General features: G+C 40.8%; 1 protein-coding gene across 2 annotated transcripts in view; it reads right to left on the bottom strand.

Moving 5' to 3' along the window:
- The window catches only part of pacrg (PARK2 co-regulated), a 149,074-nt gene extending 123,320 nt beyond the window's left edge, over window positions 1-25,754 (bottom strand). For both annotated transcript variants that reach the window (XM_005723821.1, XM_005723822.1), the window contains exons 1-2: window positions 25,524-25,754; window positions 2,434-2,568 (exon numbers count right to left, since the gene is read on the bottom strand). In XM_005723821.1, coding sequence (XP_005723878.1) covers window positions 2,434-2,568; window positions 25,524-25,595 — 207 coding nt within the window. In that variant the 5' untranslated portion in view covers window positions 25,596-25,754. The remainder of the gene's footprint in view (window positions 1-2,433; window positions 2,569-25,523) is intronic.
- Between the last annotated feature and the right edge of the window lie 262 nt (window positions 25,755-26,016).

Genomic DNA, 26,016 nt, shown 5'->3' with positions numbered 1-26,016 from the left:
AGTTTCCAAAAGTCAAAAACACCAACCTGCTTTATTTCACAACCATGTGTAAAAAGTAAGTTAGAGTCTCCTCTCTGATTTCTAACTGTCAAAGGAGTCACATGCATTGTTGTAGCATAAAAGTACTCTAATTAGCTGGCTAAATAGGGAAAATCCAAGTTCTAATAAAAATGTAAAAACAACAACAACAAACTAACTAACTAAAACAACAAAGAAGAAGAGGTTAAAGGCAAAATCTGAAATATTTTTTTTCAAATAAGCTTCATGTTCATGATGAACAATCGCACAAAAATGTCTGATCACAGGAGCAAAACTGGGAGTAGTTATTGTTTTATTCTGGATTTATACACGTAGGAAAACCAGTAGTGGGAATAGCCCCCTCTTCGCTGCCACGTAGCAATGTTTCAGAAACAAAATGTGTTGCCAGTAAGTTATGACATATCTGATTTTCCACCAGAATATTAACTCGTGCAACTGCCTACAGCCCCAGCGCCGGGCTACTACACTGTAAGAGGAGAAATGTTAATAACGTGTAGCTGGTGATTCATTGAGAGGCCAGTAACACATGCTGCTCACCCTGCTGCTCAGAAAGACTATGACTATGTACTGTAAGTGGAAATAGGGAAAAAAGGAACTACCTGTCTGCACCTTTACAAGCGAAATGCTGATATTGATGGCAAAGATTTGTTTGGCTGTGCATGAAGCCTGTTTGTCTATTTTGTGGTCAATTTGAGAAGTGAGTGGCGTTGATGTTTGCTGCTTTGCAGAGGTAAATAAGCATAAAAAAATCTTTGTAGGGGGCTTGAACTGCTGACCTGAATGCACACACTAATCAGGTGACAGTAAAAGCAGATATGTACAGCATACACATATATGCTCACAGTCTGTATACATGGGCACACAAGCTAAATAAACATACCAGTCATTTTTCTTTGCGAAAGGCTCTCTCTGTTACTTACCTTCCCCAGACTTTTTATTTGCTAGGGGGCTGTGTTTTCAGACCGGGATTGATCCTGAGCTGCCGTCTTGAACCCCTGCCCCGAGGGCAGCTCAGTGCAAACACGCAGCAACCCCTCTCCACTTACACCAATCATAGCTGCACTTTTTGTTACAGTATACCCACACATACAGTGCAACATGGGCTGCCTCCAGTAAACAAGAGGCTGGCTAAAATGAGTCATATTCAGCAGGTTTCCCAGACATGGATTAAAGCTAGTCCTGGACTAAAAGATCACTTCAGGAAAGCCAAAACGAACATAACCGCCAAAGATGCTTCAAAGTGCAAGCCCTAAGTGTGAACGAGCACCCAGGAAAACCCTTCTCTTACCGAGGATTTAAAAAATGATGAGGCTGTGTGTAAGTGCTGGGAGGGAGGATCAATAAGCATAACAGCAGCACTGAGTATGACAGCAACAATTACATACACCACATCCCATTTACTGAGTGTTTTTTTCATCGGCAAAACACAAAAGAAATCCATTACTTTTTTTCCAAACACATAGATTCATTTGAACACTTTACATAAATAATTCATTCAAAGGGAGATGCTTTTACAGTGTTTTCACCTGAAGACAGACAGCTAACTAGCAAGAAAGCTCACTCACTCACCCACCCACCTCTCCTTCTCCCTTTGAAGTAGGAAAAAAAGAAAGAGGAAGGGGGCATAATTTGCTTGATTCATTTATCATTGCTTACTATGAATAAATGCCATTAAGCATAGCGGCTGCATGCAGTTGTGAAGTTATGGAATAGCTGGCAGCATAGTGGGAGCTGAAATAAAGCAACATGGTGATTAGAAAAAAAACCCCAAAATGCATCAATTCTACCCACGCTGCAACGGTTCAGAGCGGAGTGTTGAAACACACATATACAATAAACTTGCAAATGCATACACAGTCACTCCCTGAGTTTTTGCTGCGACTGCCCTGAGTTCCTATGGAGTTTGTGATTGATGGATTCTCTGACTGGTGCTGTGGGACAGGTGAAGCCTTTCGAGTGAGCTAATCTACACTGCCTCCTACAGGATAACAGCCCACACTGGGCCCGTGAATATGTGAGAAACTGTCATCTTCACCTCAGCCGAGTCGATAATGATGACGATAAACGGTGTTTGCACAGCACTTATCAAGTCTTCAGATTCAACCGTCACATGTATTTGACAGCAAGGATGGTTTGAAACGTTAGACAGTGCAAAAAAAAAAAAAAGACTTTGTATTTCATTCCAGAATTGAGATTGTTGGGGTTATTATCAAAGGATGGCCTTGCTGAGGTTGTCAATATTTTAATTTGCTGCTATTAGCTTTGTATTGCTCCCAAAGGTTATTTAAAGTATCTTTTTTTTCTGACATACAGCGTTACAGCCTTTGCTTCAATACATTAGATTGTGAAAACCACAAGGATAAGTCATCTCTTATCAGAGTGTAGCGTCCCTACCTTCCATGCAATACTGTTCCCTCGGTTTTCATGTTTCACTGCAATCGGAAGCTCCCCACGCTCGTAGTATTTGCGGAATGTGCTTGGTTTGGCAGGGCACTCATGAAAAACCCTGGAAGCTCTGGGACCCACCACCTGGTCAGGCAGAAAAGAGAAAATGGTAATTAAGAGAAAGGAGCAAAATAAAGATTTAAACAGAAGGAGACATGCACAGTGAGTGAGAGTGTTGTTTTATGAAATCAGAATTGACTGTGTTTTCTCCTACAAGAATAGAATCACTCCCACTGCCTTTTCTTTAAAGTAATTCGGGGAGACACATGTGCCTGCTTTTCTGCTCCTCCAAGGAAGGCAAAACACAGAGCGAGTGTGTGCGTTTGTGTGTGTCTGCATTGGCCATGTAGCCAGAGGCACTGCCAGAGGCATTGTTAGGATCATCTTTTCTCTGCCTCCATATTGGATATGTGCTATTACTGTGCCACTGAAAGCCAATGGGACTCCTAACACATCAGCCACAGTGTCTGCCACTATTGCTGTGGGATCCATTGATGGTGGCGCCACATAAGATATGTAAGTAAATGCAACACCCCTACAAAATAGAGCAAGTAGAGAAAATTATTTTTTAACAATTTCCATGTAGACCTGTGCCGGTGGATGATGATCTCTGGGGACTGACCATGCTTGGTGTGATTGCAGATAGCTGGCCAATCACAGCAACTTTCCCATTAATCCATTCAGTTAAGATTATCATTATTATTATCAGATTAATATGAAATTTAATATGCCTGACTGTAGTCATTTGTGACAATGGCGTGGACACGCACGATAACACGCTCACACCTCTGCGATCTTTGATGTGTTCCCCTCATCTCAAAATGAGAGACAACAGCCTTTCTGTCCTGTGTCTTTACAGAAATGCTAGTTTAGCCCAACTACTAAAGTTTGTTCCACCGAATGTGTGTGTTTGAAAGAATAGTAAAGAGTTTTATCACACCAATATAAAAACAGGCTGAATGACTTAGCGGTACTATAGACCTAAAGACAAATAAGCATAAAAAAGCCATGTTTAATATTATGACTTTACATGGTCTTTCGATATTCATCTGTTTATGGTCACTAATTACAATAGACTGAATTGCTGAATAATTCATCTCTGTATGTGAATGGGGCTCTCCTGCTGGTATATCCTCACGTGTTTCTCATCACGCTGAAAGTGGCAAATAATCTCCCCATGGTCTCTCTCTTTCTTTCTCTATTTCTCTCTCTCTCTCACACACACACACACACAGGCTGTGTGTGGGTTTTCTTGTGTTTGGGCTACACACTGTGTATTATAGAGGGTGGGTAGTGCTACCATAATGGGTAGAGATTAAAAACATCCCCCTCCCTGGCAACACTAGCACTGGGTACTGGTGATCACACAGGGGGGCGATAAGGCTATGAAGGAGATCGCCCCAGCCCTAGTGCCATGTTACAGTACAACTGGGACACAAGAAATTGAACTTTTTCATAGCCTATTATTGTTTTCATAGGTGACACATATTTTGGGGACTTCCAAACATCATCTCAGTGATATGAGTGAAGAGACTAGTTCAGCTGAAGCAGCTGGATTTGTTAAATCTTACAATAATGATCGCCGTATATGTATATGTTTGTATGTATCCTGTCTTTCTTTTATTGGATGGGCAAATCTGAACAAAAAACTTTGCCCAAAGACTGTTAAACAACATCTGTAGGGTTTTAAAAAAATGTGTTATGATTCCAGATTTTTTGATTTTCATATATATTATGTTCATCTCATTACCTCCCCTGTGAATGGTTCATTTTTTGATTGCATTTGTTTGTTTATAGTTAAGACTAAAATATTACACCTTTGCAACAACACAGTGTAGTGGATGAATGGCAGAAAGCCAGAGTCACTATTTTCCCCATCTGTGTCCCTTGTGTGCATTCCTTGCCATCTGTGTCACACTGCCACATGACTGTCAGATGTGTGGATGTCATTAATCCTCAGATTACCACTCTTGGAGGAGCTGAATTATGCCACAGAGACCCACACACAGAAAAGTGGGTCTGGGATGCGTTATCTTTGGCAGGACATCCTCAGATGGCTGTCCAACTTGACAGATTTTAAAGAGGATCCGAGCTATTACATGCTACTCAAAGTTTTCATGTTACATCACTCGCTAGTGTTGCCTGTTGGTGACTTGAGTTCAATTTAAATACTAGAAGGGCACTAGGAGAGCGTATCCTTTACCAAGGCCAATGAGTTCACCAAGCTTCACGAATTTCAGCCTGGTAGGTTTTGCATAATCTTGCTGACAGACAATCATCGGGATCGTGGCTCAAGAGTTGGGAGTTTGCCTTGTAATCGGAAGGTTCCCGGTTCGAGCTCCTCCTCAAGTTGTGTCCTTGGGCAAGACACTTCACCCGTTGCCTACTGGTGGTGGTCAGAGGGCCCGATGGCGCCAGTGTCCGGCAGCCTCGCCTCTGTCAGTGCGCCCCAGGGTGGCTGTGGCTACAATGTAGCTACCATCACCAGTGTGTGAATGGGTGGATGACAGGTTGTGTAAAGCGCTTTGGAGTCCTTAGGGACTAGAAAAGTGCTATACAAATACAGGCCATTTACCAAACTGCACCGAAAACATACCTCTGCCTGGCTCTCGCTTCGGAGCAGGACTATAAAAAAATTACAACTCCAAATGTATCTCAGTAAAACTGCCACCAAGGAATGATGCAACGTGGATCAAACTTTAAGCTGCGCGTGCAATACGATGTAGTGGGTGCCAGGATCAATAGACTCTGGAGAAACAAAAAAGAGAAACTACCGTGAGGGACCCCAGGTGAGTGTCGTCGAGCGCTCAGTGCATTTAAACAGCCCTAATGCACCGTGGGATTGCAGCACAGTCATTTCAAATGAATCCGTTTGGAGCATTTGTTTACCATGCCAGGGAATACTGAATAATATTATGCTGATTAATAGGCACAGGTTTGTATACCTGCAGGAAAAAGACAACCCAAACAAAATGTCTGTGACTAACAATGCATGTAAAACACAAGAAAAGGCACTCTGCAGTACCGTTGCTCTACTAGTCTTAAGGAATCCCAGCAAACATGTATACCTATTATCAGACTGTTATTTTGAGTTTAAACTTAGTTACATTACCATAAATGTTACCTATCGTTTCGAATAATCCCATCAACAGTGCCCTTATAAAGAGACTTTTCCTTTTTATTAGATTCAAAACCAATTAGTCTATAATTGCTTGGATTGCTTTAACTTAGCATTTTCATGAATAGAAAGTGTCAGCTTGCCTCATTAGAATTTTATTTCTGCCTTGTCACATCACATAAGTTAATACAACACTGGGATTGTTGTTTCATTTAGACTCTGAAGCACACACCACTATTATCTGTTTGCCTTCTCTCTCTCTTTTTTGTGTGTTTTCTCATTCTCTTCATTGTTGGAGTTTGTTTTTTTTTCCTTTTTTCCAGCTGAGGAAATAGCTGAGGAAATAGGAAGCTGTAAGGCTTGCAAGATCACTGCTGCTCCAGCCTGCAGGAGTGACAAAGCCCTCATATCCAGGTAGCTACGGCGGTGGTTGAGCCACGCTGCACGGGGAGGCTAAAAATAGCTCAGACTGTCCAGCGAGGAGAGAATGAAGCCAGACTGCATTGACTGGCTGAGCAGCTTTTATGGTCAGGAATGATGACGCTGCAGTCAATTCAGTGGCCTGTGTTCATAGCAGAGGTGTTGCAAGCTTCACAGTCACCTCCCTGTTTTCTCTTCAATTATCATCACCGGCAGACAGTTCACGTCAACATTCATATGCATGTGTGCATATGAATGTTGCCAAACACAGAAGCCCCTTCCCCTTTGTTGCTGATGTAGGCCACCATTCCCAGCAGCTTACAGAGAACTATAAGAGGAATAGCGTTGTGGGGAGATTACCACCTGCTGTCTTCCAGATGTCATTCCTGTTATTTGCCTGCTGCTTTTCTGCCATTTTTCAGAAGTGTTTCTAAAGCTTTTGCATGCTGTGAGGAAACCCACAAAAAATAACTAGCCACTAACTTTGTTTATCTCAATTTGACTCCTAACATATACTCTATGAGGAAAGCTATACAATCCTCACTTAAGCAACGTCTATGTGTGAGAAACTCTGTATATCTGCGAAAATGTTTTATTGTAAATATTTATATTGTAAATATAAATCTAATTGTAAATATTAGCCTGGTCTTTTCTTCATTCTGTGATTTAGGTTTATCCTGCAATCAAAGTAAAAATAGTCATATAAGAACGGGATTTGATGTTATAGAAAATGTGAGAAACCTTCTTTGCAAACCTAAAATCATCCCTGTTCTAAAACACTGGCATAAACAGAGAAAAAAGAAAAAGAAAAGGCAGACAACTGCACAAGAAGATAACCTCCCGCCCTTCTGTAGAGGCCATAAAGAGAGTCTGCAAGACAACAGACTACAGAACAGAGAGAGGTGGTGTAAGGCAATAAGTGTCTGTTTTGTGTGCCCCTGGAGCACATATCAGAGAGTCATAACAAGGCAGTGCTGGTCAGATGAGCTCCAGGCTGTCATTTCTCTCCTTCGTCTTCACTCTGCCTCCAGATCTGTTTCCTCCCTAATGCTGTTGTCCGCTCCAACTACATTCACCGTAAACCTGGCTGCCGTTAGAACCACCGAGGCAGTAAAGCACAAACACGCGCTCGCACACCACACATGCTGAGTTCCCCACGGGCAAGCCGAGCAGAGGTGTGATTGAACAGCAGCAGGGCCTTGTGCTCCTGTCATTTATAAAGGTGTCATCATGAGAAACAGAGATGCTCCCTCTAACCTTATTAGTATGGTTCTCATAATGTTGACATACAGAGTGAAGTCGAGCACCCAAAAACAGGCAATATAGCAATATATGCGATATTGTATATTGTATAAAAATTATTTCCCAAGACATTTCTCAAATGGAGGTTATTTTGGTTCAGGAGTATTAGCATTTTTCCTTATCAAATAATCAGAAAAAACAGGAAAATGCACGGATGCCTGTCAAATAAGCTGACGCACTCATGGGCTTTATTGTACACAAAGCAATCGTGCTTACTGTTGCATCGCCTCTCAAAGGGCCGTTCTGAGCCGAGAAAAATCCCAAAAATGAGAGATAAAGGTGACGCATGAGACAGCTACTGAAAATGCTGGAAAGAACTGGAATAAGAAAAACCAGAAAGACAGAGAAGAATATACGGGATAGAAGCAGGAAGCAGGGGAAGGAGATGGAAGACTTGTGGATATGATAGGAAGAGGGAGACAGGGAGACAATAGGTGTGGCTCATCAATTCTGAGGGTGAGTTCAGCATGGCGGGGCTGCCGCAGCGTGTAGGTGATCCATCATTTTGCCTGGGCCTTCAGCTCCACCGCTCTCTCACATCTCTCCATCTCCAACACCACCTTAAAACTCCCTTGAATTCTTCTGATAGATGTCTGGTGAAGGCTTGTCAATTATTGACAGCTCAGGATTGCCTTTGCTATTGCACTTCTTGGAATTCCTGAAATGTGGCTCATCTCCCATCACCTTTCTGCAATTTGCTGGGGGGAGAAAGGCATTTTGCTGCCTTGCATTTGTACGGGAAAAAAGGTGCCACTGCAACTTGCATCACCTGTTCACTGAAGGGAGTTAGGTAGTTGCTAGCTTTCTCACTTGCTCGTTCTCTCTCTCTGAATTTCCTGAGTGAGAAGTTATTGAAACCTACTTCCATGCACAAGGCCGCTATTCCCGATGGAGGGTGCGGGGTAAGTGAGTCACAGAGGATGGAACAGAAAGGCAGAGGCTCTCCTGATAAGGTCAGCTTGCACATCGCTGCCACTGGCAACAAAATTAGCTTGGTTTTTTTACAGAGCATTTTTCGCCGCCATATAGCCCAGCCGACTGCCTGCCCGCTGGTCACAAGGGATGCGACGCTGGGTTACACATGCATACTTTAGTCTGAAAATTTAAATGAGCAAGAAGACAAAATAATGGAGGTATTTAGGCTGTTAGGGAGCCAGTGTTACACAGCCATGTCCAAGCAATCATTCAACACAATATTTCTGCTAACTCATTCCCTCTGCAGGGCAAAGCACAGACTGGTGGGAGGCAGATTCCTTTCAGAAGAATAAATGCACAATATTTGTGCAACACTTCATTAATTTCTCATGACCAAACAGCAAGTGCAGTGAGTTTCATTATGTGCAGAAATTAGCCGTGTTGCGAGAGACAAGGTCGGATGAGAACAAATGGGTAAAGCGGCCTCACTGGACGGGAAAACCACAGACTGATGAAAGGTAACAGACTCTTTTGTTCTGAGTCACAGGTACATAGAGGTGCTGCTTTATTGTCATTGTGTCACAGGCGTTTGCGTCAACGATATTGTGCACACAGGCACAAGGGCAGGGATGTTAGTAATGAAAAATGACGACACTGCAAGGTAAAGACGGCACTACACGCCTCATGTCACTACAAAGACACGAGGATGAAACAGGTGACAGCCACCTACTATTGAACTGTGCTCGAGAGGGACAACTTTAAAGAAGAACTTCAAAAAGCATCGTCAAGCATTGAAGAGCGCCCCACTGTTTTCTGTCTCCTCTAGTTTAACCCCATCACTTAAAAGAACAGCACAGACACGGGGAGACGTTAAGGGGATGTGAAAGAAAGAGTTTGAGGTAGGAGTGCGAGAGGACGAGTGTAAATGAAAGAGGAGCTGTGCGAGGGAGAGAAAAGAGAGCGAGCGAGACAGAGCAAGGGAGAGAGAGAGAGGGAGGGAGAATGCCCTGAGTATTTTCCATCTTCTCTGTGTGGCCCACTTATCAGCCAGGCAGCAGGGCAGCCTTGTGCTTACGGAGCCCTATTGGATGATTCGTATCACCAAACCACAGTTGAGATGATGGCACACAGTGAATAAGCCTGCATGGAAAAGGCAGAAAATGTTAGCTCCTGCTCCTTGTTAAGTGAATGGAAAACCAAATGCACTGAGCCTGGGAGGTTAAACTTTAGAAAGGAAAGACCACATGAATACTTATGGTGCAACACATATGCTCAAGAGGTGTTGAACCCACATAAACCGCCATGCAGATGGACTCAAACAACTTTTATTTAAATAGATCTTTTAGTGCTACTTCTCATTTTTGCACTTTAGTGTTTGTTTCATTTGTTTAGCAAAATACAGAATGATAAAGATCAAGGGTGCAATGCTGATCAGACTGATGCAGATGATTTTCTGAACATTTAATAATACAAGTGTTTTAAAATGGAAGGCAAACAAACAAAATTGGCCAATATCTGTATCATCCTTTCATCTATTTTCCTATTCACTTATCCAATTCAGGGTCTTAATGTTTAGTATTCCTTTTCATGTTTCATGTGTTCATGTTTCAGTATTAATGCCCTTTTGACTACTTCCCATTTCCCACCTATGTCTAATGATCAGTCACTCCTGTGTGTGTATATATAGAAATGTCTTCCCGTTTGTTCTCTGTTTGCAGTCTGCTGAGCTACTTTGTTTCTGCTCCTTTGTTTGTGCATCCCCTTGGTGAATCTTAAGCTCCTTTTGTATGTTTTGAACTCCTGTTTCATGTTCAGTTGTGGACTTTGTTAAAGTTTTGATTTTTGCAACATCAAAATGAAGGGCTTACGTTTTGTTCACTTTGTTTGCATCCGTCTCGTGCATGTAGGGCCACTCCAGCTTAATGCTGACATTTTCTAGCTATTTATTTCCACCTGTGTGCCACTTTATAAATGTTTGGATCCTTTGCTCATACCAAGGCTGCTGGCTTGTGGCTGGCTCTGAGTTGTGTATGTGTTTTAAATGTATGAAACTCATAAACAGAAATATATGAGGCATCCCAGCCGGTCATCGGGCTGGATCAAGCAGCTGGAAATCAGCCATTCCCTCACAAACAGTTTATCGTAAGTCACATGACTGCATCGACTTTTACGTAACTGAGTCACTGTGACCACATCATTACACACACATACATGGAAACAAGCATTTAAACATCTCTGTAAGACAAGCTGACTTTTTTTTTTTATTTCTGACTGTTAAAAGAGCAGGACATGCGCTGATCCAATGCTGTGAGTTTACAGCTCCAATCAGTAACAACACCTGAAGGTATTAAAACACAGCTCAAGGCCGTGAAATTAATGACACACACAAGAGGACCTATAGATCCCTTCCATTGCCACTTCTGCTGCCGAGAATCAGGAATTTGACTCTCCTTCCAGTTTTACTCACTGAATAACTAGTTTCTTGTCAATAACCATCCTCATAACTGCATTTAAAAGAGGACTAACTGAAAACCACCTCACAGAAACTTAATGTTCATGAACTCAGTATAACAACACGCTTTGTTAGTTGTGGCCAAAGCTCAGAAACATCTGCATGACTCATCCAGAAGTTTAAACCTAACCGCGTGTCTTATTTGCAGGCAGTAAGAAGACAGCCACTTCAGCAGATAAGGACGCATTAGTGGAAATTAAATAGCCAACCAGCGAAATGCTGAGATGTGCAAGAAGGCTAGAAGAAGCCTAAGCTAGGAGATGAGGTGATTAATGGTGAGACCAGCCAACAGGTAAACACAGGTATGACCACATACTTTAGAAAGGGAGCGGCATGTTAGCGGTGGAAGGGTTATCAACAAGCCTCCGGGGGCAGGGACAGGAAAAGAACAGACCCAGAGCAGCAGGACACCATCGATTTCACCACAGAGATGCAGACAGACAGCCATAAAGATGAGACAGGAGAGCGCAGGTCAGTCTGCAGCTTCATCCACAACACACCACAGCCACATACACACACATTCCCAGGTGTCACAGGTAGCCCAGCACTGACAGATCCCTGAGGAGCATTGGGAGGCGTGAGGAGATAAGCAGGCTGCACATGGTAAGCGATACAGGTTCTACCTCTGATATGGGAATATTGTTTAACACTGAAGAACATTATCTAGGTGATTAGTATGTATTGCAAAACGAACCCCAGGCCCTTGGTCTTATCACAAGCCCAGTGTGACTTTCTATTCCTGGAAATCAGTCTTGCTGCCTGTAAGGCCGTCTGTTAGAAACGAAGCTGGAAGTTTGCTTACAGAGACCAGAGGTCTGAAATTTGACCTTTATACAAATTAAAGGGAGGAAAGCACACTGAAGGCTACATCACTACGACCAAACACCCTACACGGTCAGCTTGCCAAAATCAGCTGAACTCATCAAGTCACACAAATGCATCTTAGGCAAAAAGTTTTGTTTGGGTTATAGACAGTGAAAAATAAAAGACCAGAGGGCTACTATTGTGACCTCCTGCAAAGATACTTCTTTGAATGGCAGTCCCTCCGATACAAAAGAAAAAAAAACATTTTGCTGCCCAAGTGCCTTAAAAACAGGCACTTCTCCATCTTCTCAAATCACACACTGAGCTTGTTGCTTCAGCAGCTCTCTCAGAGAGAGAGGCGGCACTTTTAGTTGAGCTACAGGGAGGCAATAACACATGCAGACAGTCAAACAAACAAACAAATAAAAAGAAACTAAAGCAAAGCCATACCTCAAAGCCTGCTGTGCCAGCAACACCTGGCTTTTGAGCTGATTTATTCAAAAAACACGATTTCTACTAAAGTCATAGAGATTTACTTCAGTATCATTCTCTTACAGTGCGATCCATTCATCTAGCTACCCACCTTCTATTCAATCACTCCTCCTACTTCTCCACCTCTTGCTCTGCATTGCAGGTTGCTGATGCTCTGACAGTGAAACAGGTGTCTAGGCTATTAGTATGAGTCTTGCTGCGCCACCTCCTCTATCTCACACTTTTGATGACAGGCATAAATCAAGGCTGTGTGAATGAGGAATAGTAAATAACGGGTTTGCTACAATAGCAAACTGTGTGCCTCCAGTCTTGTTCTCAAACACCAGTGATTTAGCTTACAGTCAGCATAAAAGATGTCAGAAACAAACCACACCAGCGCAATCATTGAAGAGATTATTTTCCTGTTCATTTAGCAACAGCAGAAGTTCAATCTGAGCAGCACATTCTCCTTCACTCATAAAACACTTACCCATTACGGGATGTGCTACGTCATCCTCTCCCTCTTGAATTTTATCACTCTTCTATATCTTTCCCCTCAACTGCCTTGAGTTTCCTCTCATAAAAAGGCTGCCTGACTCTCCTTGGCTTGAATTTTTATGTCTTTCTCTGGCCCATCTCAGAGGAATATTGTCAAGGTAATATGATGATGACCCTTAAGACTCCTCATTAAATCACTCAGTATCAGAGCATCAACTAAAAGTCTAAAGTGTTATCATAAAAGTACAACCAAGACAGTCCAGACGACCTCAAAAAGAAAAAAGGCGGCAGGGAATTTCTTTTATCTTTTATAACTGAAGGTCTTAGCCACAATATCTTACATTAACACTCACATCAGCATCCATGTCACAACCTTATTCAGACAGCCAGACAGACAGTCCAAACAAAGTCAGTTAGATTCAACAACACTAAAGAGATGGGTGTCAGAGTGGCAGATGGAAAGTTGAGCATCTGTCACTGTGCTGAACCATTTGGCTGAAATCAAAGGGAGATGAGCTCCTTCAAAGGACAGGCAAAGCCTTGTCTGAGGCCAGACATGCTCTGGTGTGCTCCGAAGATAAGGGCCAAGAGGTTATATTGCTTTTCTTCTGTCTCTCCCTTTGTTCTCCTCTGTCTTAAGGGAGTGGGAGGGATAGAGGGAAAAATACAGACAGAAGTAGAAGAGAGAGAAAGGTAGAGAAAGGCAGAGAAGGAGAGAGAGAGAGAGAGAGGGGGAATGAGTCATGAACAGGTTGCCTGTCTTCTTCTGCTACAGCTTGGCGTGTTGATCAAACACTCGTTAGTGGAATTTGCTTGGTGTTTCCGGACGACGATCGTAATGAGCAGAAGTGGCTGGAGCAGAGGGGGGTTGCTGGGCCGTGATGTGGTTCACTTCTGACAGTATCAGAGTACTTTTCCCTTCCAGCTCTTCCCTTTCCCTGCCTTCTCCAGCTTGCTGCAGCAGAGCTGTTGCCTCCAGCACACCTTCAACTGGGAGCACTTCAGCTCAGCTGGATGTAAGGCATGAGCTAAATAGCAGAGTAATCCTCAGTGGAATTTCGAAGGGAACATACACACTGCTTCTAATCTCAAAGGGTTTGCAGGTTTACTTTCTTGGCACCGGGTGAAGAACACCACAGCCCTGGAGCACCATCTATGATGTTGGCTGCTGTGCTTTTTAAACTGCATCCATTGCGCTGCTGGTGCTGCTTTGCTCTGCCCTACCATCCCTTTTCTCTTTACAGAAAGCATCTAGTTAATAAGCATTGTGACAGACACATTCTTTTACATTTAAACACATTTGTTTTCTAAAAATCATAACATGGTTTCAATTGCTGTGTTCCACTAATGGATAGCAGATTTTGTTATTGTCCTTGAGGGGTTACAGATAAAAAGGCCTTTTTGGTCTCTGTGCTGGTCAGCAAAATTCAAAAGGTCAGGCCAATGTTTTAGCGAGATGGCGATTTTAAAAGATTTTCAAAGTAGGGGGTGGCGAAACAAAGGCCACCACTTGGTATTATTGGATTGGAACAACTGCGTTTGTCAGATACATTGATTTTTTTTGCCACTGGTCCCCATTATGTTGATGTAGGCAGTATGCGAGCTGTCACATCTGACCCTGTAGTCAAGTTCATAACGCACACTTAACATCGGACAATTAGAAGACTCAGAAGAGGCCATTCTCCTCTGGCAAGGACAAGTCAGTGCGACGGGTGATAATGATGGAGGATGTGTCTATGTCATCTAATATCTCATCAGTGTACCACACTTGATCGCATCCTCATTTATATTAAAGTTTGTCCCTGTCACAAGCAGGTATATTCTAAATGCACACACACATAACAGTATGACTTAATGTTGAGGTAAAATTATGAATACTGTTTTCAGCTATGAAAGAGTTCTTAACTGATAATGAGCCAAAGTACACGCTTAAAAAAGATGGCAAAATGCAGACAAACTGGATTTTAAAAAAATGTGGTCACAGACTGAAACTAATAGTAGTTTAATGGGCACACAATGTACACCACTCAAATCCTGCTGAATGGAAATTAACTATTTGGAGCATTTCTAATTATGATTTTAAGGACTGGTATTTAGGTCATATAAGTCACATAAAATAGATTATTATGGTTTATGAGTAGCACCGGTATATGCCTGGAAATGCTCTGACCATGCCATTCCTCATGACACCAAAGATGAAGGAGTTAAAGGAGTGAGCAGGGACTGCGGTGCGACAATACAACCTTGTCCAAAAGAGGACACCGGAGAGAGGGTGCAGCTTCTGAAATACTGTCAGTATAACATTTTGGATGGCTTTGTGCAAAGGAATGTAGCAAAAAAAAGAAAGTGAAAAGAGCACTGCGATTTAAAAGGTTTATTTAAAAGGAATTATTTCTTGCTTCCTTACTGTCAGTCATTTTCAGATGTCTATCATGAAGTAAATATTTTGAAAGCTGCTCAAAGCACAGTATAAGCCCAATCAAGAAGGTTTATTGCATAAACCAAACAGCAACTCAAACAGAAAAACACATTACGTGAGCAAAAGCTAGCATTACGCGACATGTTAAAGTTTCACAGTCAGCCACCTACACTCTGAACCACCACACACAAGCCTACTCATTGCAAAATAGAATTCAAATCACTGATTTTTTTCCCCCCTCAGACAAACCTGTAAATCTGACTTGCTTATGTAATCAAGCAACCTTGCAACTCTAGGCAGTAGCATGAAAGGTTCTGGAAGTGGCTACTTAGTGTGGTTTATCCATTTGCTTCACATGTGAAAGATCCTTGGTTTGATACTTGGAAAAAAAAAACCTAGTGCTGGTCCCAGGCCTTGATAAATGGGAAGGCTGGCTCAGGAAGGATATCTGGAGTGAAAACTGTTATTGTTTATTGTTCCTGAAGCACAACAAACATGTGGTAGACTCAGCAAAAACCTGCCAAAATGGGCCAGGGACATGGTACTATGCAAACAACAAAGACTGAGTTATAACTATAAGGAAAAGGGATTTTATTTTATGGCAAAGTCTGCAAAATTGTTTTTATCAGATTTTATATATACGGTTTTGGGGATGGCTAAAACAGTTATTAAATAATGTTTTAAATGAATTTTCCACAATTAAGTGTGAGCAAGGTCTTAAAGATGACTGTTAAGTGACAAGGACTTCTAAAAATACTTTAGTTTATCCTAGGAACCACAAGTAAGCAGTTTGTGTCTAAAAAATAACTCCAATATTCCTCACAATGTGACTGGAGGCCAAGGTAATGCCTTCCAAAGTAAGCATCTGGTTTGAGGTCCTGCAGGCCTTTATGTCTTTAAGATATTCTTGTAACCTAACTAAATAGAAAGACAAAGCTGGGTATAATTTGGATATCAATGAAAATATATGTGTGAAATGATCAGGACCCACACAGTGTTCAAGTGTCACTTCTAAGCACCTTTATTTTTAAATACTGCGTTCCCACTGCTTCTGCACTGTATATATTCCACCGCAAGGCCAGCTTCCCAGCTCCTTTAAACACCACACACTAAAAAGGGGCAGAGTTCATTAGTTGTAATCCCTCTCACCTGTCCCCACCGTCTTCCCGGCACAGCCTCATGAGCCTACTGTACCACCCCTCCACTGCCGCAGAGCCAGAGACCACACCCGTGCCATGCCTATGTCTTCTAATAATGCTACCTAAGCTGAGCATGTACCATGTAAACAGAACTGGTTCTTCTGGTGACCCAGTGGTTATCACTGACTGATTTCTAGGCCTGCTTGATTGGGGTTTTATTAATCAATTTTACAGTGACTTCCAGCAACTTCCACTCACAACCATTTGGGAGAAAATCAATGTGAAAGCTGTAAAATACCCTGTCTTACAGCTTAGAACAGACTTCACTGGCAACATATTAAGCAAAATATGTTAAGAAAACACATTTTATGGTGATTCCTGATCATTTCTAGCAATTTTGTACCTAACGAACAAAAAGAAAAAAAACTGGCTGTTTTTATACAAGGACACTGCTCATAGAAATGGCGTAGGTCTAAATGCCCTCAGTGATGGTTATCACATGACATAGGGCTAATTAACTCTTGAGCCGAAAATAGGGGCCCTGCAAGGAGCAATAAACATTCGCTATTAAACGCTATCTAATTAGAATTCAAGCTACAAGGGCATGAAGGAGAACATAACAAACACAGAGGCCAGTATAATTGTCAACCAAGGCAAACATAATAGATATAATCAGCTGAGCACTTCCTGTAAGGTCATGATAGAATGTTGTGGAAATACTTCCACATATCTGACTGAAGTTTACTGACGGTGTTTTTCCTCAATCGCGGAAAAGGTCACAGACATTTCAGCAGACGTGCACTTCAGACGCCATGCTATCAATTATAACCTAATCTATTTGTTGATACCTGGCGAGAGAACATGAATCAGAGAAACTGCTTTTTGTAAGTTCTGCCAAATTTACCCTGAGCAGGAATGTAGATCTTCAATGTGATCTAAAATCCAGGATCAAAGCAAAGTTTCAAATGGGCATTGCAGAAGCAAACTTTTTTTCTCTTTTAAGGTGACTTTAAATTAGCGGCATTTCATGGATTTCATCTTTATATAATGCTTAAAATGTATTGTCATTTCTATGCAGTATTTCATGCAAAGAACAACATACGAAGTTATGAGGAAAACTGTAAGATGTCCAAGTCAGCCAATGTTTTGTGCGCTTAAGACCTTTAGGCTCCGTGGTTGATCGATAGTAATGGAAATGCCAGCAGGCCTCCAGAGTCTGTTGCCAATTTAACCTTTTTTGTACCATGACTCAATTCTTCCTCAAATAACCCAGCTGTTTGCTGGGATGGACTGCAGGCTTGTGGTGCTGATAAGATGAACACACGGGAGCGAGGGAAGGGAAAGACGGATACGGAAAAATAGTGCATGTGTCCCTACAAGTACTGCTGGTTTAGAAAACATTTCCGGGAGGCAGTTCAAGTGTGGCGGCCAAGCAGATGGGTGAGGACATCCAACTTTGCTCAGTATGCCTTGCCTTGCATAGGCAAGACACAACACAGACACAAAATACCTGATTGTGCTGCATGGGCAATTTATGGCTCATGCTGGGCACATTATGAGTCTCTGTGTCAGTAAACGTGTTCAGAGTGATGGGGAAGAATGATTTTGATGGCAAGTGAGAGTAGTAAATAGGCAGATTCATCTTCATAAAAAATTTCAAGGATTCAATCTTGGTCAAAAAGGAAAAAAACTGCTGCTATCGTTTATCTGAAATAGCCTCATTTTTATTTCAGACTCTTATTGTTGTCTTGATTATTCCACCCTATGGTGTTTTTCAGTGATTCGGGTTTAATCATTTTAAATCAAGCTTTAACTAATGCACATAAAGCTATTAGAAAAACTTTGAAATCTTCTAAACAAATCAAATTTGAGACAGCATTTTAACCAAGTTTACATCACATTTTTAAAGTGAGATTACATTTAATCGAGTTGTACTGAAATTCTACATTCATTTAAAGCCCTAATCAAGGATCAATTCGAAGCTGTCACTTGTTTAATTTGTTCAGATGGATTCATTTATTACGATGACACTCTGGGGCTAGAGCATCGAAAACAAATAGCTAAGATGTGCACATACACATCTCTGACACACTCTCTACAAAGCATCCTTCCAAACTATCCACTAAAGCAAATTACTATGATACAATACAATTAAATCAAAATGCATCTATGCTCTGTTGCTTTTTAATTTACTGTCATTATTATTTAATTGATTTAGTTTACGATTTAGAGTGCATATGAAGTAATAGTCTGATAGCCCATTGTTTCTCTACATAAATGTTTTCATCTCCAGAGTGCTGGCTGGTTGAATAAAGGTTCTGAAATGAAAGAAAGAGAGAACAAGGGAGAGCAAGAGAATAGCAGGGGAGACTGTATAAGGGGCTGAGACATCTGCTCAGGTATATAATGATTATGCTGCGGGGGAAGGATAAGATATGGAGGTCACGTTTGCTGGCATGGAGTATCCTATCTGTCCCCTGAGGTTAGTGGGGTGAAAAGGCAGGATGACGGCAGGACTGGGGGATTGGAGTTAGCGGATAGTGGGGAGCCTTGTATGAGTCTTGGGGACACTGTTTGCTGGCCTTGGTTTTACCACAGAGACCAAGTAAGCAGTAAATGAGTTGTGATTTTTCAAAATCTATCATCTCAGCAATCTGCAGAGCCTTGTTACACAAAAGTTGAGGTTGGGCTCTAGTGTAGATTGTATCAATTTGCCCTCTAAGGTGAACTGTGCAGCAGAGCATGAGAGGGTTGTGTTCATGTACTTGAGCATGTATTACGTTGCAGAGATTCAGACAGGTGACATATTACAGGAAAAACCAACATTAACTGTCGCTGTAAGGTGTTGGATGACCACATGGATTTGAGCCCCTTGATTCTTCTTCTACTTGCAAGGATGCAACACATTGTTTCCAAAAGACATGCCATCATTTTGTGTTTCATATGTTAGCCAAAAATTAAAACTTTTTAAAACTAGGTGGAACTGTAGGGACACACTGAAGATGCAGCTGGTTATTGTGCTGTTATTTCTTTAAGTTTATGAAGTATTAAGTATTAGTTAATCTGAGAAAGAGTGGTTGCACCTATAGGGCTGGGCCATATCATACCGTTCATGGTATGATATGGCCCGGGGGGGTTGCACTAATAAAGTTGTGGAGTAGGGTATTTTGTCTTGCGTCAATTATATCGTCAGTTATATCGTTATCGCAAATTTTCAAATATATATCGTGATAAATATTTTTGGCCATATTGTCCTGCCCTAGTTGCACATCCTTTGGCACGTCCCTTGGCACACGAATCTCCAGATTTGGATCTTGATTTTGTGCAAATGTAAAAAAAAAAAAAAAAAAAAAAAAAAGGTACTTCCAAAAATTGCCTGGTGCTTTTTAAAAAACTTTATTGCTCATAAAAGAATCATTACTTTAAAGCAGGGGTGTCAAACTCAAATACACAGTGGGCCAAAATTCAAAACTGGAACAAAGTCGCGGGCTAACGTTAATATTTATTGAATTATATTTATCCCTCCAGATATAAGAATGAATCTTTTCTTATGGACTCAAACACGTTTTGCTAAAAAATTGAATATGGAACAAGCAAAGCTTAATACTAAACAATATATATATTAGCTGTATAATACCAGTAGGCCAGCTCTGATAGTAATTTGGTATGGCTTCGCGGGCCAAATTTAATTAGGCTGTGGGCCAAATTTGGCCCGCGGGCCAGAGTTTGACACCTATGCTTTAAAGGTATAGCATATTATTTACTAAGACTATTGCAGACTATTATATGTAGAGTGTATGAAATATGAGTGCAGAAATGTTTGAAACTTTCTTTTATCACCTCAGAAAGGAGGATTTCTCTAGATAAAGGACTTTGTGACATCTAAGACCTTGAAAGACCTCAGAGCTGAGGTTGGTTAAGCATAAAAGCAGTACACACAGAGAGGAAACATTGCAGGATGTGTGATGGCAAACATCCAACAAATTACAGACTACATATATCAATCTCAGGGCATGACAATCATCAGAGGTCATATATTCTACTCTAATTTAATCTTCAGTATTCGATAAATCAATACCCAACCCAGAAGACAGATCTGTGAGCTCAATAGTTATTGACCAATGTTTTTATTTTCAGAATGGTATTCATGCAGCGAGATGTAATAGCATGCCCTGATTAAACACCTTTGACTGGTTGCCCACATCTCTGACTCTGACAACTCAAACAAGGTTGACTACAGAAATCTGCTTCTACCAAGTATATACATAGTTACTTAGTTTTGTGAATCTCCAGAATTTCACTGCAATACTTGCTCTGTCATTCCATTCAGCCACAGCATAGGTGATGAACAGGAGCTCAAAGTTGAACCAAAAACACCTGAGAGGAGGAATTGACTGTCCTCCGGGCTCAAGCAGCTTCTCCTTATGACAGGAAAGAAGGTGAGGCAAAGATAACGGGACACTCTGCCACTCAGAACAACATGTGCCACAAAGTTTGGAATCATAATCCCAAATACAGTTCATAGCTCCACTGTGCGAAGCATTAGGGCTAACGAGCCAGATGCTAACTGTGTTTTAAAACGGTTGAACGAAAAACTAAGCTCTAACTGTTAAGGACTGATTACACCTGTGCCAGATATATATAAAGATATATGTAAAGAATGTGGTGGAAGAGTATATTAATTATTGTTTTCATGCTTTATTTCTCTTTTATGACAATATTTTATGACAAAAATATTTCCATACGATGCTGAAAATAATTTGTGATGTGTATCATTCACTCACACCATTTTTGGGGGCATTACTTTCCATGTAAAGTGTGTGTAGTCATATCCACTCATTTTTCTGCACTGCGCAGCTGTTTGCAGTCTCTCTCCAACCTGTTATTTTTTTCTTGGTTTTTTTTTGTTGTTTGTTTTGGATTTTTCTTTTTGTCATCAAGCCAGAATAAGCCTCTGACACAGAAAATAACAGCTTTGTTGCCCTCTCTGTATGAAGCGTACAGTGACGACCTCCCACCAGAATGTAAAGTGCATCTTGTTTCTCTTTAAATGCTTGAGGATGAATCACTGGAAAAAAGAAAAAAAACGGTGGAAGGGTTTCAGGGGCCTGTGCTATTGATTCAATTTCTATAACCACAAATACTTTAAAGCATAATAAGCCTATGCTTCAAGTCCCCATACCCTTTCAAGGCTTGAAATGGCCTTGTCGTTACCTACAAATCACAGCTCTCTGCAAAGCTGCCCTCTCTGGAGTGAAATGTCCGTGACCACGGGGGACAAAAAAAAAAAACAGGGAGCAAGAGACACAAGCAAGCCCCTGAAAAATGTAATGGTTTTTGTTGAAGATTTAGCCAGTGGTATGCCGGTGTGCGCGCATCATTCATGTTCCAGACACAGCAGATCCTCTGGGGAGATGGTGAATATTAAAGGGCTTTGCAGGAGCCTTCCTCATGAAAGCTCTTGACAACAGATTTGTTTATGACCTTCAAGAAAGGAAGAGCGAGTCAATGATAGCTCTACACAGCCTCTTTTGCATCTCAAGGTGGACGCGGCTACAAAAAAATAAAAGGCAGCTGTGGCTTCAGGTTCAAGTATTTGTCGTTGTCATCAGAAATGTGCAGCCCTTCTGCAAATATTCATCACATATAGGCAAGATGTCTCAGACCTGAGAACCAAAAACCTTCTGACCAAATTTTTTAAAATGATGCTCATATTCATTCAAGAATGCCACACTTTCCAATACAGTACCATAAACGGCCATGAACCAACTCAAAGCTGTCAACATAACAGCTTTACAACAATAAATCTAAATGTAAGGAATTCTTTGAACTTACAGATGAAAGAAAAGTTTTCATTTTTTTACTAATTCAGCATGTCATTCAGCATATTGTCATGTTTTTTAGTATGCACCCTTTAAGAAATAAGCTCTAATGAAGAGCTTTGTGTTCTCTAGGAAATAGGGCTAATTGTCAGAGCGTTTGGGGGGAAAACAGTCAGATTTAAGCAAAATATAAACATTGTGGTTGCCTCTGACATGCTTTGCCTTTAACCAGCTGCCACTGCCTTTGTGCCAACCGAGAACGACTGTAAAGGCAACAATAGCCCTTTGAAAAGGGACAGGTTTTGTTTTTTGTTTTTGATACACCCTGTATTTACAATGACAGAGCAGAAGCTCCTGAAGTCAGGAGGGAGGGGAAGGTTGTGGGATCATTTGGCTGTTTGCTTTCAAAAAATATAGTTTACTCTTGTTGGCTTCTACAAACGTACACCCTACCTTTAATGATCCTTTTTGTCTGGCAGGTAGGCCAAGACCCTGCCTTTTAACAAGCTGGTTAAAGTGCAGCCTGAGCACTGAATCATTCCAGTTAATCTTCCAGCCTTGCTTGACTCTGGAGACTTTTCGTGGGTGAACTGGAGCAACTTTTATTAAAGCTACATTTAAGTAATCTGACAATGTGTGACTATGACACCACTGCTTGTGTTTAAAGAAGACCTATTATGCTCATTTTAGCTCTGAATTTTTATTGTTGGACTAGAGTAGCTTTGCACTCAGCATTCAAAATGAATCATTACTTATGTTGTGCTGGTCGTTGGTGCAGTTTATCCTTTGTGTGAAACACACATTCAGCCTTTTACCAACTTCCTTTACATTTGCTTCCATTTGTAAACAGAAGGCTTGACCAATAAGATCACCCTTTTTGGGATTTCTACCTTTTTTGACATAATATGGACCCAAGAGTAAAAAAAAAAAACTGTAAAGTGTTAATTCTGGCCTCATTCTTTGAAAGTTTGACAATGTTTTAATTAAACAAGCATAAGTGCATATGCATGGCTATATGTATACCACATACGTTTGGGTCATTATTATGCATCTGATTAGGCACACTATTCTGCATATAGTTAAAGCAATGAGTCTATCTGCTTTATCTGCTTAACAGAAGTCTATGCATTTCACTGTTATTTCAGGGAACTGATAAAGAAAAGTAATTTAAAAATGTTTAAAAATATTTTAATACACTGTTTTTTTCCTTTGCCGGGCACTGAAATTGTTTGTGATGCAGTAAAACCCCTGTATATGTCACTGAAATAAAAGGAAAGACATTTAAATGTTCAATGTGAGACATCCCAGAATAGCAAAGCACAGCATAACTTTACTCCTCAGACACAGTAGTTTTTGAAAAACTCATTAAAAAGACTCCAGTAAACTATAAGTTATTTAAGTAAAATGATATGGAGTTCTGCACAAGACAGCGGTCAAGCCCAAATAAAATTTGATTTGGATTTTAAATAATAATCTATTTCTGGCCAGACAAAAACTAGTTTTACTGACCAATCAATAAAGTCCATGAAGTCAATAGAGACTAATGTCCACTGCCGTACAACCTATTACACGTTCCTGATCCATCTTCATTTGCAGTAAATGAGAAGAAGAAAGTTTTTCTTTGGAAATTAGTCAAGCCCTTCAACAGTTTAACTACACTTGAGGTCCCAAATAGGGACTTCTCGACAAGGAAATCAAGATTCAGGAGGTTTCTTGTTTTTCTCAGTGTAAGACAAGAAGCAGTACAAAAATAAATGCAGTTCCTTTTCTATTTGTAGCAAGGCAATCAAAAACAAAACTATAAGCTTTTAAGCTCAAACCACGTGCTACGCACAACTCCACCACCCCACAAGCCCGTTAGTCTATAAAAGGAAAATGCTGTTATAAAAAAACAGCATTTGCATTTTTCTTAGCACACGGTTTCTGCGTTTCATAGCATCTAATCATTGCCATATAGCTTCTGAATGGGCTTTATACGTGTCATTTTAGTCCATAAATGTTATTGGATAATTTTAGAGTTCCCAAATGTCCATGTTTGTGTGAAACCCACTCAGGCTTGTCTGACCAAAAGGGTTAGGCACACACACACATACATAGAAGACAGATACAGTAGAATAATGGTTGAAGAGTTTGTTCAGGCATTCTGATTTTTCCTATTGCTACCTCAACTCTCTGGGTTGATTTGCGCACAGAGATTTTGACGCAGAGCAAAAAATAACAGACCATGCAATTTCTGGAAAAATGGCGGTAGGATTGTTGCTACCACCAGTCTTGACTCTGTGGCTTGCTGCAAAAACGTTGGAGATAAATAGGTAGACTGAAAAGCTGAAGAGAGATAGCACTTGATATTAAAAACATAAATCAATAGGGGGTATTTATTTTGAAAATCTGTACCCCCTAAAGTGGATAAATGTGTATAACTGAGGTCTGCTGTTTTCAAAATTATCTGAGTATTGTGTTCATTGTCTGAAGTTAACTGTGGCTGCTTTATTTTTCTTTTAAATTTCACAGCATGAACGCATCATGATAACATCCACTAAATAACTGAAGACATTTATTTAGAAAAGGTGAGACTCCTGTTCAACTCTTATACTTATCCGGGCTGTAATCAACAGCAACGCTTCCTGTGTGAAACTGTGGTTTTTAAAGCATATTGGCTATTCATTAAGGGCTGCAATAGGTTGGCGACCTGTTTAGAGGGTACCCCTACCTACCTATGACAGCTGAGATAGGCTCCAGTCCCTCCGCAACCCTTAAATGGCTAAGTGGAAGAACATGGATGGATAAAATGGTCTTCTTTTGATCAACTGTGTTCTTTTATTCTGAAAATTTGACAGTCACCTGTTCCCTGCTGTTAGTCACTGCCAGGTTCCTTACTGCTAGTTGTCCATCAGTATGTGTGTGAGAAAGAAGCAGACAGGAGGCTCTTTGAATTGTGAATGACAGCTTAAATAGTCTAAAACTGCAGTATGATCTCAGCTGGAATTAGATCAATATCTTGAAAACATTTGTTTTCTTTTCCCATAGCGTTTATAAATAACTTTAAATTGGTTAAAATGTGTCTAACACCATTTCTAGCAGATCCCTATAGTCATATTTAAGCATTTGTCAGACAGAGACAAACATTTGTCAGGAGGTAGTGCAGATTGTCCACTAATCAGAAAGTTGTGTTATGTTTAATGCTAGACATAGCATTTAAAAGGATAGAATAAAAGCAGTGTGTCAAAGAAGTGCTCTGGGTGCTCAGTTATAGCAGAAAAGCGTTATATAAGTACAAGTCCATTTACTATTTAATGTAAAGAAACATGACAAGTACAAGCCAATCGCGAAGAGAGGAGATTCAACTAGCCAATGAGGTGAATTAGATTCAGTTACTTCCTGAATATAAGACTATATGCCAGTTCTCTCCAGCTGTAGCAGGTAAAGTTACAATGATAATGACATTCAATGTGACTAACTGTATGTAACCAGCTCTATACATTCTTCCGTAATGGGCTTGGCACTTCTCTCACAAAATTGCTTATAAAATGCAAACCGTAAATTCTCCATCCCTGGGCTTCCAGGATGAACGCTCCCCACTGCTATTATAGCTAGTGCTAACTGAAACAACTACACTCACCACTGCGTTCTTCAAAGTGGCCTTTACGGTGAAGCCCTCTGCGTTTAGCTCCGTCTTCCTCCTCATCGACATTGCCACAGCTTTTATTGGTGGAAGTCCAAATTAACGAAGGGCAATGTTGCTGCAATTACTAATTATTCTACGCGGCTCTAAAAACTTGACGCCTGTTGCGTTCTGTAGTGGTTGCTATCAACTTCTGAGACGCTTAGACCCGGTTGCCCCGGAGACGTGTGCGCCTCCTTGTTACCATAGAAACTATGAGGCGCCGCTGAAAATATGCAGATCAAAGTGTCGTGGTTAACCAGGGGCTGAATATTCACAATAATAGATTTAGGGTTTTTTTTCCCCTTAGTAATATATAATGTTATTACGATAATACTGTTACAGCTACGAAGGAAACGAGGCTACTTGACCTTACTGGAAACTCAAAAATAAAATAAAAATGAGCTATTCTTAAATAACTTATTTTTAGTGTTTTTTTTTTCATGATGGA

Source organism: Pundamilia nyererei, unplaced genomic scaffold (assembly GCF_000239375.1).
Source record: "Pundamilia nyererei isolate P.nyererei 1_Seehausen unplaced genomic scaffold, PunNye1.0 scaffold00010, whole genome shotgun sequence".
Classification (NCBI taxonomy): domain Eukaryota; kingdom Metazoa; phylum Chordata; class Actinopteri; order Cichliformes; family Cichlidae; genus Pundamilia; species Pundamilia nyererei.
Note: the sequence above shows the minus strand (reverse complement) of the source record. Positions and strands in the feature narration are given on the sequence as shown.